This window comes from Crotalus tigris, unplaced genomic scaffold (genome assembly GCF_016545835.1).
Source record: "Crotalus tigris isolate CLP2741 ecotype Arizona unplaced genomic scaffold, ASM1654583v1 scf7180000018227.753833, whole genome shotgun sequence".
NCBI classification, from domain to species: Eukaryota; Metazoa; Chordata; class Lepidosauria; order Squamata; family Viperidae; genus Crotalus; species Crotalus tigris.
Window position 1 is genome coordinate 127,334 of NW_024096893.1, and position 17,066 is coordinate 144,399.

A 17,066-nucleotide genomic window follows, 5' to 3' on the forward strand; every position below is an offset into this window, starting at 1 on the left:
CTTTTTATCTAAATATACTCAGTGGAATTTTAAAGTTTATATATAAATTAATATGTTCTCTCCACTTTTATAAATAATTACTTTACAAAGGAAATCATCACAACTCTTTGAAACTCTTCTTGTTTCAGACCCAGTAAGTGTACCAATCATATCATTAATGCTAATTTTGTAAAACTGCTGAAAAGGTTAGCAACTTCCCTGATATGTATGGAGGGACCTGCTTATCACAACATTCCTGTGGTGTATCTTCACTTGAGACCCCTAGTAGTTGGTCACAATTAGAGCAAAATGGAGGTTGATGCATAGGCTTAGCTGCGGGAACCAATCCAATATGAATGACAACAGAGCTCGTATGCAGGATTTATACCACAGAGTATGAGTAGAGCTAAGAATCTGTTAGTATCTTTGTGAAAAACTATCATGGGCCTTAGGAAGCATGAGCACTAGATGGGGCCTTAGGAAGCATGAGCACTAGATGAGCCCTCCCCCCACTTCCCAGATTTCATACCTGTTTTTGAAAAAAAACATTCTATAAGAGAACACATACTTGAAAAAAAAATCCAGGAAACTAATATTAGCACTGATCTTATTTCTTATGGAATAATCTACCCAAACAAGATTTTAGATAGATGTTGACAATTTTGCCATCCAACTGATATTTTCTCCAGTGCCTATGAATATATTTATCTCATCTTTGTAGTGCTAAAGTACCATTGATGGCCCCAGTGTCTGACTGGTAGTTTGCAAAACAGTGAGACTAGCTAGAACAGTTCTATTATCCAATAAATCCAAGCACTGTTGCACTGTGGAATACTTACTAATTGTTTAACCAAATAACTTTATTTGTCAAATTACATGTGTTTTATAAAATAATTAGCAGAAATCTATTACATAAGCAACTGCTATATTTATTAGTAAACAGGAAGCACCAGAACCACTGGTTGTCTAAGTAATGGATAATTTCAAAATTAAGATATTGCTTCTTTGAAGAATAGAACTTTTGTCCAAGTAAGCAAGCATGAGATTCAATCCTATTCAAGCTCACTTCAGGAAAAAAAATAGTTTCACTTTTATTTTCTTCTTCTTCTACCACTTGTGCATCTAGTTAATGTTAAATTATAAGAATTAAAATTGATGGAAGGCTTTGTGTCAAGGAACACAAGACATGCTTAAATGAATATGACGTCAGGATTTTTATTAAAATCAGGCCTAATTTTCAAAATGACTGTTCCCAGCGTTCATATTGTGTAATTTAGCGTAGATGAGAAAAAGTGGCTTAAAAAGAAGACACCCTTGCAACCAAGTTAATTTTCAGTATCGGTTTTCAAGTAATGTCTGTACTTGCATGAATACTGCAATGGTAAAGGCAACCATGATCCACTTTAACTCTAAAGCTTGTCATCATTACAAAATTACAAAGTGCACATTTTAAAATATATTGGTTTACATATTTTATACAATTCAATAAAAGGCACTTTAAAGACTATATAGTTAAGGCACAAATTCTTTAAAAGTTATAACGTGTACTCAATGAATACTATTATACCACAGTATTCGTAACTTAAATGAAAACTGTTTATATCAGGGCTTTGATGTGCTTTAGATTCTAAGGCAAAAGGAGCTTCTGAGGCTTCAGGCCCATGAATGTGGCATTTCTCTGCTTTCCTTAAAGCTCTCCTTGCAACTGAGCAGCTGTTCTCCTCCCTCACTGAGCAGTGGCAGGAAAGCAAGTTGCAGACCCATGCTAGAGTTATGCCCCAATGCACTCTGAAGCTGTCATTTGCCTTCAGATCCAAAGCACAAGAGCCATAGTTCATAGCACGGTGATCTTTGGTACAGAAGGCTGATGTGCATTTCTGTGGGCAAAAGCACATAGTTTAAGTGCAAGCTACTGAAAAAAAATAAGTCCATTTGACTGCATTCTTAATTGGACAGCAACTTATAGTACAGAATGCAGAACTGATTATATATTTTAATACAGTTGCAGCGGTCAGTTTTCAAATGAACAAACATTAAGAAAAAGAAAGGAGGTAACAATCCATCTTTCTTCCTCTCAGATTTGTGAAGAATTTCTTCTCCAATTCACATAAAACCGGGGCTGAAACAAAAGAAAGATGTTAGTTTTACAACACTAAAAGTGTATCTTAAAGCTATCTAAGAGGAGTAAAAGAAAAAAGGAAGAGGAGATCCACAGTTTGAACATGGTAAGATGGAAATAGAATAGAGCTTCTCAATTCCTATTTTATTTCTATTTTTTCCTGTAGTAGGAACTATGTTTGCACAGACCTAACTAGAACAGCTAACTAAGGGGAGGGAGGGGAAACCCAAGGTAAGAAAGAGATAAGTTATGAAATATCTGGGTATGAAAATTGAGGTCTCCAGGAGCAGAACTATGACATAAAATAGCTCTGAAGGACTTGTAGATATCATCTGGGAGCCCCTTCTGTGATCTTTGAATCACGAAAGACAGATTTAGAAATGAAGAAGGGAAAGTTATTTCCATCTTCAAAAATGAGGAGAGAACAATCAACTTGATATCAATATAAAGCAAATCTCTGCAGCAGATTAAGAAGTCAGTTTGTGGGAAGCTTCCGGTACGAGGCGACGGCGATGGCGGCTATCTTTTAGCCGTCCAGCTGGGGAAGTGTCAGAACCGCGGAGCACAGCGCGCATCAGCTGGCCCGCGGCTCGGAATTCCCTTCCCGGGCAAAGGGAAGGGACAGAGAACGCAGGAATAGAGGTAGAACCCCTAAACCCCCTCTGGATTTATTTCTAGGGGGGGTGAAAGGAGTGTTCCCTCGGAGCTCCTGCTGATCTCCGCCTCCCAGCTGTTTTTGCTTCCTAGGAAGCAAAAGAAACCGCCGCTTCTATCTCCGTGTTTATAGTATTTTGGTGAGTAATTTTTAAACGGACGGAGCAGTTTAAAGGATTTTTGTTATATACTTTAGGTGTTTATTTTTTTTATTATTTGATTTTTACTATTTTTCCTCCTTTTCTTTGTTATATTAGTGAAAGGATTTAAGATGGCGTTTTGAAAGTGTCGGAGTTTTTTTTTCCTTTCCCTTTTGTTTTACTTTCCCTTTTTAAGGACTGGCTTTTGCTTTTGCTTTTGGCTTAGAATTTTTTCTTTTGAATTGTTTGCTCTTTTATCTTTTATTCTTTGGATTTTCTCTGGATTTTCAAGGACTATAGTTTGTCTCTTTTTAAATTCTTTTTCTTTTTCTTTCCTCCTCCCTTCTTGTGTGGAGGGGAAAGGGAAGTGAGAACTGCGCTTTTTAAAATGGCTTCAAAGAGACAGCAGCCTGCTTCAATACCTAAGGTTGTTTCTTCTCCTATAACTTCCACTGCACAATTACAACAACAATCTAAACATGTACCACCGGCTCAGCCACCACCCTCCCCCCCTCTGCCTGGACTTTCAGCACAAGAGGTCAGAGGCATAATGGGAGAGATTGTAGTTCAAATGAGAGAGGAAATGAAGCAATTTGCCTCACAGATTAAATCAGAAATTAAATCTGATCTTAAAGAAGAGATAACAGGGATAAAGACTAAATTGCAAGAAAATAATAATGATTTACGACAAGATATACTCGCAGCAGTTTCAGGCTTGGCTACTGTGGTGGTTAAGCTCGATGCAAGGCTTGAGGAAGTGGAAAACAAAGTTGATTCCTTTGATGATAAAATTCAAGATGTGGAAAGGAAGGTGGAGTCCTCACAAGAAGATATTTTGATGTTTCAGTACAGACAGATGGAGTATGCCCTGAGGATTAGAGGCCTCAAGGAAGATATGAATCAAGATTTGGTGGAGGTGGTCCTTACTGATCTGGCAGTGGCCTTGGATATGGATAAAGGAGAATTACATAGAGAAGTGGAAAAAATTTATAGACTTAACTCCTGGATTGCTAAGCAGAAGAATTTGCCTAGAGATGTGGTGATTTATTTTACAAAGAAGTCCCTGCGGAATGAGATTATACAAGCCTTTTATAACAAAAGATTTCAGATTGCTGCCCAAGATGTTATCATTCTAAAGGAAATCCCATCCAAAATTTTAAGAAGCAGGAAAGACTTCGCTTTTTTAACCAATGAGCTCAAAGCTAGATTGATGCCATTTAGATGGGAAATTCCGATGGGTATTGTTTTGAGCCATGCGGGGACACGCTACAGATTGAATACAGTTGACAAAGCTAGAGAGTTTTATACTTCGGTCCTGGGTGCAGGCTCAACTTCATCTGGTCAGAAATCTCCGAGCGGCAAGGAAGTCGAGCAGCAATCTGAGGCATTAGGTTTGGTTTCCGCTGGGATGATACAAGCTGAAAGGCAACGCCAGATGGAGGTTAAAGAGCAGAGGATGACTCGTGCAGCTTATAAGCGTAAAGAGAAGGAGCAACGTAAAAAAGAGCCTAAAGAGAATTCTTCTGGAAGTGCATCATCGCCGGTGGGAGGAGCAAGACCCAAGAGTTATGCAACACATGCAGCTCTTTCAGATCTTGATGGTGTCTTCTCCAGGCTGCGTGCCAAGGGAGATGGCAAAGTTTTTGACCTGGAATGTTAATGGATTGAATTCTCCTCAGAAACGGAAAAAAATCTTTTATTATTTGAAGCAACATACCAATGATGTTATTTGCTTACAGGAAACTCATATTTTACTTAAAGATCAGAAATATTTAGTCAATGCTCGTTTGGGATCTCATTTTATATCTTCTGCTCCTGGGAAGAAAGGGGGAGTTGTTATATATGTTAAACAAAACCTACCAGCTTGTCTGGTAGAATCAGATCCCCAGGGGAGATATGTGATGATTGAACTTGGTATATATGGTAAGAAAGTACTTATAGTGGGACTTTATGCTCCAAATCAACAACAGGAACAATTTTATAAGCAGTTACATCAAAAAATAACATTGCTTGACTATAGATCAGTGGTATTAATGGGTGATTGGAATGGTGTCTTAGATATACAAAGGGACAAGAAAGGTTCCTCTCCTTTTCTTAAACAAGCAAGGTTACCTAAAGCTTTTTTTGATATGAAGGAAGACTGGGAATTAAGGGATTATTGGCGGGAATGTAATCAAGAGGAGAGAGATTTCACTTTTTTTTCTGATAGACACCAATCTTTTTCAAGAATTGACTTTTTTTTGATTACTACGGATTTGTATAATAAAGTAAAGAATGTAAAGATTTTTCCTAGATCACTGACGGATCATAGCCCAGTTTGGATGGAGCTGACTCAAGAGAAAGAGGAAAGGAGATCCTGGAGAGTTAATGAAAATTTGTTCAGACAAGAGAAGAATGTTCAAAAGTTAAAGGAGTGTTTAAAGGACTATTTTGCTTTGAACATGTATAAGGGGACTTCAATGTCAATGGTATGGGATGCAGGTAAAGCATTTATGCGTGGTGTTTTGATAAAAATGAATAATTGTCATAAGCGGAAGCAGTTGCAGAAACGTAGAGAACTTGAAGATGAAATTAAATTAAAAGAAAGGGCCTTGATTCTAAATCCTTCTGATGAAAGTATTAAAGAATCTGTAAAGTTACTAAGGTCACAATTTAATATGTTGATAGCAGATCAAGCGGCAACCAATTTATTGTTTATGAAACAAAATACATTTTGTAATGCTAATAAGCCTGGGAGATGGTTGGCTTATCAATTAAGAAAGAAACAGAGACAGAGAATAATAGAGAAAATAAATTACAAGGGTAAATTAGTTTCTCAGAAGGAATTGATTAAAAAATCTTTTTTGGATTATTATCAAAAGTTATACAAATCTACTAATGTGCAACTGCTAGATATAAATAAATATCTAGCTGAGGCAAGTTTTCCTAAACTGACTGAGGATCAGAAACATGAAATTAATGGCTTAATTACTAAGGAGGAAATTGCCTCAGCAATTCAACAATTGAAACTAGGGAAAGCATCGGGTACGGATGGGTTAACAGCTGTTTATTATAAAGCTTTAATGGAGGAGATGATCCAACCATTAAATGATCTTTTTAATGGTATCTTACAGGGTTTAGAGATTCCTCCTTCATGGCGTAGTGCTTTTATATCATTGATTCCAAAGGAGGATCAAGATCTTACTTTACCAAAAAATTATAGGCCTATATCTCTTTTAAATGTGGATTACAAGATATTTGTAAAAATCTTAGTAAATAGGCTTATGAGGGTTGTGCATCACCTTGTGCATAAAGATCAATCTGGGTTCATAACTGGAAGGTACATGAAAAATAATGTCAGACAAATTATTAATTTATTAGAATATTTAGATAAAAACAACCAAGTTCCTGCAGGGCTGATATTTTTAGATGCTGAAAAAGCTTTTGATCAATTGAATTGGCATTTTATGTTAAGAGTAATGGAAGAGATGAATTTTGGTGAAAAGATATTGCAAGCTCTTATGGTAATATATCAAAAACAAACAGCACAACTTATCGTTAATGGAGGTTTGTCGGAGGTTTTTACAATAGAGAAAGGTACTAGACAGGGGTGTCCTTTATCGCCATTGTTGTTTGTTTTAACACTGGAAATATTATTGATCAAAATTCGAGAGTCTCAGGAAATTAAAGGAATAGAAGTTAACAAAAAAGAATATAAGTTGAGAGCTTTTGCGGATGACTTGGTTGTTACTTTGTCGCAACCTGATTATTCTGCAGTAAACTTATTACAGTTGATTCATCATTATGGTTTGGTTTCGGGTTTCAAGATTAATGTAAATAAGACTAAAATCTTACCTAAAAATATGTCTAGTCAGGAGAAGCAGATTTTGGCTAACTTGACGGGTTTTGAGATTGTTAATAAGGTAAAATATTTGGGGGTGATGTTGTCTGTTTCTAATGTAAAATTATTTAAAAATAATTATGAAAGGTTGTGGGTCAGGGTACAGAAGGACTTGAAGAATTGGGAGAAGTTGCAATTATCCCTCATGGGAAGAATTGCAGTGATAAAAATGAATATTCTACCCAAGTTTCTTTTTTTGTTTCAAATGTTACCGATTTTGAAAAATGAGATTAATTTAAGTGAGTGGCAGAAGGGTCTTAATAAATTTATTTGGGCAGGGAAAAAGCCAAGGGTTAAGTTTAAAATTATGCAAGACTTCCGTGAGAGGGGTGGACTTAAGGTACCAAATTTGAAATTATATTACGATGCGGTGGTTTTAACACTAATCAGTGATTGGGTAAATTTGACAAATCCTGAGATACTTCATTTAGAGGGATGGGATTTACTTTATGGGTGGCATGCCTATTTAATATTTAATAAAAAAATGGACTGGGTCTTTAAATCTCATATTTTAAGAATTTCTTTACTTAGGATTTGGAGAAAATATTATAAAAGTGATTTTAAAGTTCCATTATGGGCTATACCTTGGCATGCGATAGAAGGAATAAAAAGAGGAGTAAAAATGGACATGGTGTCTTATAGTCAGTTACTTAGATGGGATGGGCAAAACTGGCAGTTAAGAATACGGGAAGATTTAGCGCAAGAAAATATTATTTATTCTTGGTTTCAATATAGGCAACTAGTAGATAAATGGAAGGTGGATTGTAAATTGGGTTTTCTTAGAGAAGATGGAAATCTTATTAAGCAAGTCAAGGATCAAAGACAAACCCATATTAAGAGAATTTATGGGGTATTAGTTGAAATGGACTCAGAAACGGAATTAATTAAAGATTGTATGATTAGATGGGCGCAGAATTTTGGTGTCCCAGTCTCATTGGACATTTGGGAAACCATTTGGGTGAGAAATGTCAAATTTACACAAGCACAGAACCTTAGGGAGAATTTTTATAAAATGTTTTATAGATGGCACCTTGATCCACAAAAAATGTCTCTTATGTACCCTGACGTGCAACCTAAATGTTGGAGATGTGGTTATAAGGATGCTTCCTATTATCATATTTGGTGGTCATGCAGAGAGATAAAAGCATTTTGGATCAAAATATGGTGGAATATCCAGAGAATTTTTAGAAGGAGGGTAAAATTTACTCCGCAATTATTTTTGTTAGGCATTGTTACAGATTGTGATACAAAGGAGGTTGTATTGATGTTAAATTTGATTACAGCCGCTAGGCTGTTAGTAGGACAATATTGGAAGAAGGAATCTTTGCCTACATTGCAGGAATGGTTTCTTAAAGTAGCTTATCTGGCGGAAATGGCAAAGATTTCGGCTTTCTTAAAGCAACAAACGCAAGAGAAGTTTCTTGCTGTTTGGGACAAATGGATAAAATTTATACAATTTAGATTGGGTATACAAAAATATCACATAGCTTTTTTATAAGTTTTATTTTTATATATATATACAGATATTTTTTATATATATATATATAAATATAAATTTTTTAATTTAATTTTTTATTTTTATTTCTTAATCTTTAATTAAGCCTATATTCTGCTCTGGGAAGCTCAGGGGGGGGAAGGGAGGGTTTTTGTGAGGGGTGGGGGATGGGGTTTTTTTTTTTTATGTATGTAATGTTTAGTTTTTTTTTTGTATATGTTGTCTTTTGTTTTGTATTGTTTTTGTCTTTTTGTAAAATTTATAAAACTTTCAATAAAAAAAAAAAAAAAGAAGTCAGTTTGTGAACATTTAGAAGGAACCAGGATGACCAAGTCACGTTAAATTAATCTGATTTCTTTTGACAGGATGACCAGTTTAGTTGCCCAAGAAGTAATACAAGTAGTCTTTGACTTACAATCACAAATTTACATTGTTAGGACAATTGTTAAGTGAGTTTTGCCCCATTTTGTAACCTTTTCGCCACAATCACTGCAGTTGTTAAGGGAATCATGCAGTTGTTAAGCGAAGCTGGCTTCCCCGTTGATTTTGTTTGTTAGAAGCCAACTGGGAAAGTTACACATGGTGATCACATGACCCTGGGACAGTGCAACTGTTATAAATACATGCCAATTGCCAAGTGCCCAAATTCTGATCATGTAATCATAGGGATGCTGCAAACGTTGTAAGTTTAAAAACCGGTCATAAGTCACTTTTTTCAGTGCTGTTGTAACAGTCACTAAATGAATGGTTGTAAATTGAGAACTACTTGTAATCTCAGAAAGGGCCTAATTTGATTTCTCCTCCATTGGAGGAGACTAGCATTGGAAAAGATTTTCCTGTTATGATAGTATACTTAAAAAGTAAAAAAAAACTATAATGAAAAATAAACTGGAAGAATTTTTTTAAAAAAACATCTTTACTTTTCAGTCCTGGATGTTTTGGTTCTCTCGCTTCCTGCAGTTTCACTCTGGATTGTTCTACTCTCGGTTTAAGGCAGAATTGTAGGATTAAAAATAATGAATATTGTTCAATGTGCAGTTGAGATTTTGACTACCAGAGTTGCTGCATTGCATTTCACAATATACCTTTAGGATTGTAAAAATTCTACTAATATTTTGAATTATAGCAAGGAAACTATAACTCCTGATGTGAGTTGTACCAATAATTTTAGGACTGGGTAAACAGCTTCCTCTAAGTATTAAAAATATTCAATATAAGGTTCTGTTTCTGTGACTTACTATCAGGCCCTAACCACTGAAAGCTTTGTGGATTACAGCCAAAGGCTATTGCTGGTATTCCCTGTGATGGTATCTGTCCCTTTCTAACTTCTCTCTTGTTCTCTCATCATCTACGTTCACAACTTCCTGATCTCTGACATCAAAGCATAGGAGCTCAAGCCGAAAACCTGGATCCCTTAAGGAAAAAAAAAAGAAAAACAAGTATTTTCATCTAGATGCCTAATCAATTTTTTTTCCTATAAAATTTAAAATCATCATTTTTACCATTGGAATCTCTGAGTGGTTTATGTTGCTTAAGATGTTGTCCCTTAAGTTTCCCCTTCCTCCAAACTTTCAAAATGAGCTACTTACTTTTTCCGATCTTTATCTTTTTTAAAACCAGCTGTAGGTGTAGGAGGCAGAGGCCTCCCTTGCAATATATCTGAGGCAGCTTTCCTCTTGTTGAATGCAATAATTTCATCTTCGAGAAGCTTTCTTTTTTCTTCCACTTTCATTCTCTCTTCCTGATGTAGTCGTTTTAAATGTTCAAACTTCATTTGAAGCTGAAATAAATCATAAAAGCATTGTTTTTACCAGAAGTGCTTAGCTTCATCTTTGGTCTATGCTCAATAATTACATTGTAAAATAGGAGGTTTTTAAGATAATTATTTCATGTGCGATTTAAAATACTCTGAATACAGATGTTGCTTTAATTAGCTTGCAGTTCAGAATGCAAAAACTGACTTCTATTTAACAAATTACAACCAAGTTGAGCAACTATATATTAGATCAACTTTTGAGAATATCAAACGCCTCATTTTAATGTGTTGAAAACTGAAGAGGAATTTGTATCAAATATACATCAGTGTTGCATTTTTTTTTTCCTCCTTTGCCAAGCAATGAGAAAACCAGGTCACACAATTCCATGCACAGCAATCATTGCACATTTCTTAGATGCCTCCAGCCTCCAACTAATGTTAACTGAACATGTTCATTGCCCTGCAAGAACTACAAAACTGTGACAAAATTGATTTTTTTTTTTTAACAAACAGGATAAACAGTTTATTAGATCCCGGGAGAGGAAATTTATGAGGGTAAGAGGGGAGACAAGAGAAATGTCTACCTACCAGTTAATATTATGGGGGGGGGGAGGAAGGTTGTTGTGATAAAGGTTGGGGGACATGTATTCTATTTGGAATACATTTATCAATATATATTTTTTTCTTACCCCAAGTCAAGAACTGTGAATTTGTTCTATTTAAACTGTCTGAATTGGAATATTGTTATTATAAATGGGCTAAATATACTTCCTCTTAATCCATTGAAAGGAACAGTAATCTCTAGAAGGATCAGAAACTTTAAAATATATGCCATTTAGAGACCAAGAGGTTACAAAGATTAGTAAGAATGATATCCCTAACCCTTGAGATTTCGAATCAAACAGCACAGAATGCTGCCACTGAGTCTGATCAATACAATTCGAGGTAGGGATTTGTTAATCTAGACTCAGAAACATTTAAGTAGATTTTTTTTCAATTGCCTATAAAAGCCCAGTGGTCAATGGCCATATGTAATTAATCAAATGGGAGTTCAGTGAATCACATCTGAGTATCCCTTGCCTATTTGTAGGCAAATGAGATTGTTATGACCATATCTGTGTGCTTAAGGAATTCTCAGGGTGGGGTGGGAGAGGAGGGAATGTCATGAACTGACCTACTATCTGCTTTGAGCTGCTGGTCCGAATGGGTTTCATTTGCTGAAACTCTTTATTTAACAACTTTTGTACTCACAACAACAACTCCTACAGTACCAGTGGGAACTCAAAATGCTCAAGATGTCTAGAGCAGGCCCACAGGATCCAAGGTCCTGCCCACCCCCAAGAGGAAGAATTGCCTTGGATAAGGAAAGATGAGATTAGGCAACAGCCCCTGTTCAAGAACAGTCTCAGCAGGGAAGAATTCTGACAGTGATCCAGCTGCCGGAGTGCATGTCTAGCTTCCATGTGCACAGCTGGATCTCTGCTAGGTCATGTCCCCATTCTGCAAGTACAAGTTGGCATCCAGATTGTCCAGGTACAGTGCATCACTGACAAAACATGATCTGATAGTTTCATTTAGACTGTTTTAGGAGAACAAGGCATCCCAAAATTTGAGAATCTGATTAAATCTATTCCAAGTTTCTACAACCACCCAAACTCACCTAAGCAGAGTAAATATATACTTACTTCTCGCTCTGCTTCTTTTAGCAATGCTTCTTTTTCTTTGACTCTTTGCACAAACATTTGTCTCATTTCTTCTTGTTTCCGTTCTAATTCTCCAAGAAATTCATGTCTTTTAGCTTCATATGTCTCCTGTAGACTGAGAGTCATAAAATGTAAATAGCTTTCATTATTTAGTGACAGGCAACAATGTTTAAACATTTCAGAATTGTGCTCAACAAAAAAAATCAGAGCACCTCTGAAAAGGTTCCTTCTTGCAGAAAGTTAATGCTCTCTTGGAGATTCCAAAAATGTGGAATAAATGCCTTGGGCTGATACTTATTTTACATTAAAAATAGGACTCCATGGTCAGAATATTCTAATTGTAGAAATCCAAAACATTTTCTTCCAGAGGAAAAGCATCAGTCACAAAAGCAACCAAAGAACACAAACAGATTTCAGCAGCTGTGCATCTGACAGATTGGAAACAAATACAGAATTGCTTACATCAAGGACATTCCATTTTTCAAAACAAAAAATGCAAAATTATGTGTAATTCAGTTTTCAGTTATTTTTGCATAAAACATGCTTATTTATTTTGATTGGTTATATATTGTTTTTTTCTGCCCTGAGTATTTGAAGATAGTTGTTAAAGGCAGGAGCAAAGAGTATCAGGGAGAAGCAGACTATGTGAATTCTGCAAATATAATAATGAGATAATCATTGGGAATATTCATCTTCAACTGTAAAACTACTTCACTCACTTCCCAGGAACAATTCAAAGTACTGTTGTTATCCTATACATCCTCTTATAAAAATACTGTTACAAGAAGACAACTGTAATATAGAATGTAGTATATGATTCTATGGGTCAAATAACATTTTTGATTAGTAGTAGGCATACATATATGACATGGAAGTCAACTGGCAACATCTAGCTGACTTTGATCTCAACAAATTAAGGAGTGTTGAAACTGCTTGCTATATGGATAGGACACCGCCACCATAAAATACTATAGCTGTATCCTAGAGTGGTGAATAATTTTTTTAAAAATCCTGGAGGAAAGCAATGGCAAATTCTTTTAGTGTAGTAGCAAGAAAATTGCAAGAGTCACCAGGCGGAATCATTATGAAGATATCAGGTGACTCAAAGAAGAAATTACCCTATACATATTTGATAATTAATACTAACAAGGCATATTGTAATTACATATTCAATAATCTATTGCCTCAGTTTCATTTTGAAGTAGAAAATAATAGGTTACAGATATATTCATATACATACAAGTTCAAATGCAACACTATATTTGTTGTATGTGAAATATATGTGACAGAATTTATTTCCACAATAAAAAAAATGTCTTGTACAAATAGGATGCAATAAGAAGTCTGTTAGGAAGAGATAGGCAGCAACAGTATGATTAAGAATTATTTGCATAATTTGAATATGCTTAGGGCATTCTTTTTTTTTTTAATTGAAAATTTTTGAGTTTTACAAAAAAAAATTCCCTTCCCCAACCCTCCCAACCCTCCCCTACCCTCCCACAACCTTCCCAGAGCTGAATACAGGCTTAATTTAAAAAAAAATTTAAAAAAAATCTTAAGATACATATAAACCATATATGCTTAGGGCATTCTTAAGCCTTGATCTTAAATTCATTTAGCTTGGACATATGGCCTATGGAGTGAAATGAAATTTAACTCTGCTAAAATAGTGAGATTAATTTAGCGAAAGCTTTAAAAAATATTTGAAATTCCAAAAGAGGTTTGGAACTTTTAGCCACAAAGTTTACTTGATGTAATAATATGTAATAGCATATAATATACAGGAAATTCTATTTAAAATATAGACATCTAAAGATCATCCAACATATCTGACAACATTAGCTGATTAATATATTTATTAAAATTATACTTTCATGTAAAAACTCTAAAAAGATTCCTTTGTGTATTCATTTTCTTTTTATTGTCTGGCTTATTCTTCTTTATTTACCTATTAAGAATTTCTTCTTAATTTTAAAAACATTTCTAAAATTTCTCAATGACTGTTAAAAACACGCTTCCTTTCTAATATATTGCCATTATGATGGCCTCTTAGATGCTCTTTCAATAAAGTCATGTTTCAGTAAAGATGTTGTTGCAAAGTAGACAAGCAAAAGTAAGCTATTTGAAAACTGGTTTCTATCTCATGTTATATGTCCATAATTTTACTAAATAAACCAGATTAGTTGCCCGAAGTAGTCACACCTATTAGAAGATCTTTAGATATTTATATTTTAAATAAAATATAATTTTCTCTAATGTATAACAGCAGCATCTGGAGTTTCTCCTAACTTTTCACCCTTGAAATCTATTAAAGAGCAAAGGTGCTATTTTCATCATTAAATTTCGAGCGTTTCATTTACAGCATGACTAATTCAGTTGAGATATGAGCACAGTTTAACTGCAGGTTTTTTACTTCACTGGGCAACATTCTTATTGAAAGTGTAGTGACTATATCTGACAACCTTTTTCCTTTCCTCCTTGTATGCTGGATTATAGAATCATATCTCATTTCTTTACTATCCATACATCTTGCATGAAAGGTTATATAAATTAAACAAGCTGATAGTAGAACTGCACTCATTTTTTTCTGGCTTTCCTGAAAGAATGTCAAAAACAATTTGGCCTTCTTCATAAGGAATTTGATTAGAGGTTACAGAGTGGGTGGGTTAATGTTATGCTCTGGCAGGTTTGATTTGAAAAAAAAAAAAAGCCTGTTTAAACTTCTAGAGAAAGTTTGCTGAATTAAAAGTTGCAAATGTGCCTAAAATGGAGGTAAAATAAAACCAAAGTAATACTATTGTTGAAAAAAAGTCTTATTAGCTGTAGTGTGGAAGTACCGGTATGTATCTGTATAACCTGGAAGGATAGCTTCTTTTCAATTATAGCCAATAAATAAACGATCACATCAATTTAGGGACAACTTAAGTATAAACTTCCTAAAATCTATATTAAAACAATTCTTTTTCAGAGTTAGGATAATCTAACTATTCATTTCTCCACTGTTAATGTTTTATCCTCACCAATCATGTTTTATTTCAGTACAGGAGCTTAAATCTTATGGCTGCAAGGATCTTGGAAATCTTTACTGAATATCAAGAAGACAGAAGAAAATGGGTATTTAAGAACAAAGGAAATTTTCTTTCGTTAACACACTCTTTTTGTCAATCCAGTATAGATCTTGGTGTTCAAAAACAAGTAGCTTTCTGTGTTCTTGGACAGAAGAAAGTGTTTCTCTTCACAATATTGAGTCTTTTGAATTGGGAACTTATTGAACCACTATTACATTACGGTTTCTGTGCTATATTTAAAGGCCGCTGAATTTGTTGGATATAAATTAATTCATTATAAAGCTTAGAATCAATATAGCTATAAGGCATTGTCAGTTCATGTAAGATTGTGCTATCACTTTCTATAAAGATAAAAAATCAGCAATATATTAAAACAGCAATATATCTAAAACTATGTTTTAATCATTCTATACTACAAAACAATATACCTTTCTCTATAACTGGTCTTCTTGCTATCTGGTACCCTAAAAAGAAAGGTATACAGGTTCATCAAGGCATGTTATTGTCCAAATAACCTTTTCAAACCCTATACAAGTTTATTCAAAAGTTAGTTTTACTGAGTTTAAAGAAAATTGTTTCAAGAGAGTGGATGTGAGACTGTAATCCAATTTACATTATTTTTACAAAAGAATATTGAGCATTTGGTGCCATAAAAGCTGTAGCATTGTTCCAAAAGTTAAATTAATTAAATTTTCCTACAAAAATATAATTTGCTTTTATAATATTTAAGTTTCTGTTTAACACTTAACAAAATATATTAATAAAGACCCAACCAATATAGTTTGTAGCTATTTTAACCTGCTCAGCAAAACCAAAGAGCTTTGTGGCATTTTGAAAGGTTTCATGGATTATTTATTACTCTGGGAGAAAAAAAACCTGGTACCTGCATTTGTACAGATTATAGGGTGGTCTAAACACGAGGGCAATTGGGAAATAAACCTCTGTTTGGTTATCAATGACAGACACTCGCAGATTCAGAACTTTTATTATACACATTAGAAAACTACAACATTACATTACTTTTTGACATAATTGCGGCACTTGTCATAACATCTTACCAAGTTTGAAATTCCTTAGTAGTAGTCGATCGGCACCAAATCTGGGCTATGTGGGGGGTGATCAAAAACATTCCAAAGGAACTGCTTCAAAAGTTCTTGGGTGTGTCTAGTAGGGTGCGGGCGAGCATTATCATGAACCAACACCAGAAGTCAGCATTCCCCGTTGCTTGTTATGGATGGCTCATCTGAGTTTTCATAACATTTCACAGTAGACTTCTGAATTGACGGTCCAAACCAGCTCCATGAACTTCACTAGCAGTACTCCTTTGGCATCTTCATATTTGGCGGGATTTTCTATGGCACCACTTCCAGTGTGGTGTTGGTTCACAATAATGCTCTCCCACACACTGCCTGATACATCCAAGTACTTTTGAAGCAGTTCTGTTGGTGTGTTTTTAATCACCCCCTCCATAGCCCAGATTTGGTGCCGAGCGACTACTACTAAGGAATTTCAAACCTTGTAAGATGTTATAACAAGTACCGCAATTATGTCGAAAAGTAATGTCATGTTGTAGTTTTCTAATGTGTATAATAAAAGTTCTGTATTTGTGAGTGTCTGTCATTGATAACCAAACGGAGGTTTATTTCCCAATTGCCCTCATAAATTTGGAGACGGCTGAACTAAAAAGGACTGACATAAGAAACATTCAGAATCTTTTCATGTCAGGAACAAAGAGGGTAAAACTCATGGCAAAAGAACTTGAGTTTCAAAACTGGAACCTTCGATAATATCTTGCCCCTTTATCAGTAGGAATGAATGCCCAATTTTCACCAGAAATTGCCCTGAGTAGGCACTAACCCTCCATTAAGTACTGGAGTTGGATATGCAAATTTCAAACTGGACACTACTTTGTACTGAAACCAAATGAAGAAACAGCTGGCAAATTTAGTCTCAATTTGTAGCCAACACACTGTACAGTACTCATCATACTGATACTTAACATATTGCAAGCATTAAAAAGTAAATACAAAAAGGCTCCACAGCTACCTAAAATTGAGTGTTTCTTGGAAAGAAATTCTATAAAGGGGCTTGGATCTCTATTTGCCCAGCAGCAGGATAATTCTTGTACCAGTGAACAGAACCTTGGCAAATTTGGTATAACGAGAGATGCCAAAAAGAAAGAAAGAAAGAAAGAAAAAGACCACAGGATAACTAAGGACAGGAAGGGAGAAAAAAAAAAAACCATGAAAAACTACCCAAATGCACCCCTAAG

At 35.0% G+C, this 17,066-nt stretch overlaps 1 protein-coding gene across 4 annotated transcripts in view; it reads right to left on the reverse strand.

Annotated features, from left to right (window-relative positions):
* Positions 1-814: 814 nt before the first annotated feature.
* SEPTIN10 (septin 10) overlaps positions 815-17,066 on the reverse strand; it is a 46,780-nt gene continuing 30,528 nt past the window's right edge. For 2 of the 4 annotated variants that reach the window (XM_039349121.1, XM_039349120.1), the window contains exons 9-12: positions 15,223-15,258; positions 11,709-11,841; positions 9,857-10,047; positions 815-2,098 (exon numbers count right to left, since the gene is read on the reverse strand). In XM_039349121.1, the coding sequence (XP_039205055.1) occupies positions 2,083-2,098; positions 9,857-10,047; positions 11,709-11,841; positions 15,223-15,258 (376 nt within the window). In that variant the 3' untranslated portion in view covers positions 815-2,082. Of the gene's footprint in view, positions 2,099-8,918; positions 9,681-9,856; positions 10,048-11,708; positions 11,842-15,222; positions 15,259-17,066 lie in introns of those variants that run through there. The other 2 variants (XM_039349123.1, XM_039349122.1) reach the window with 2 other exon arrangements.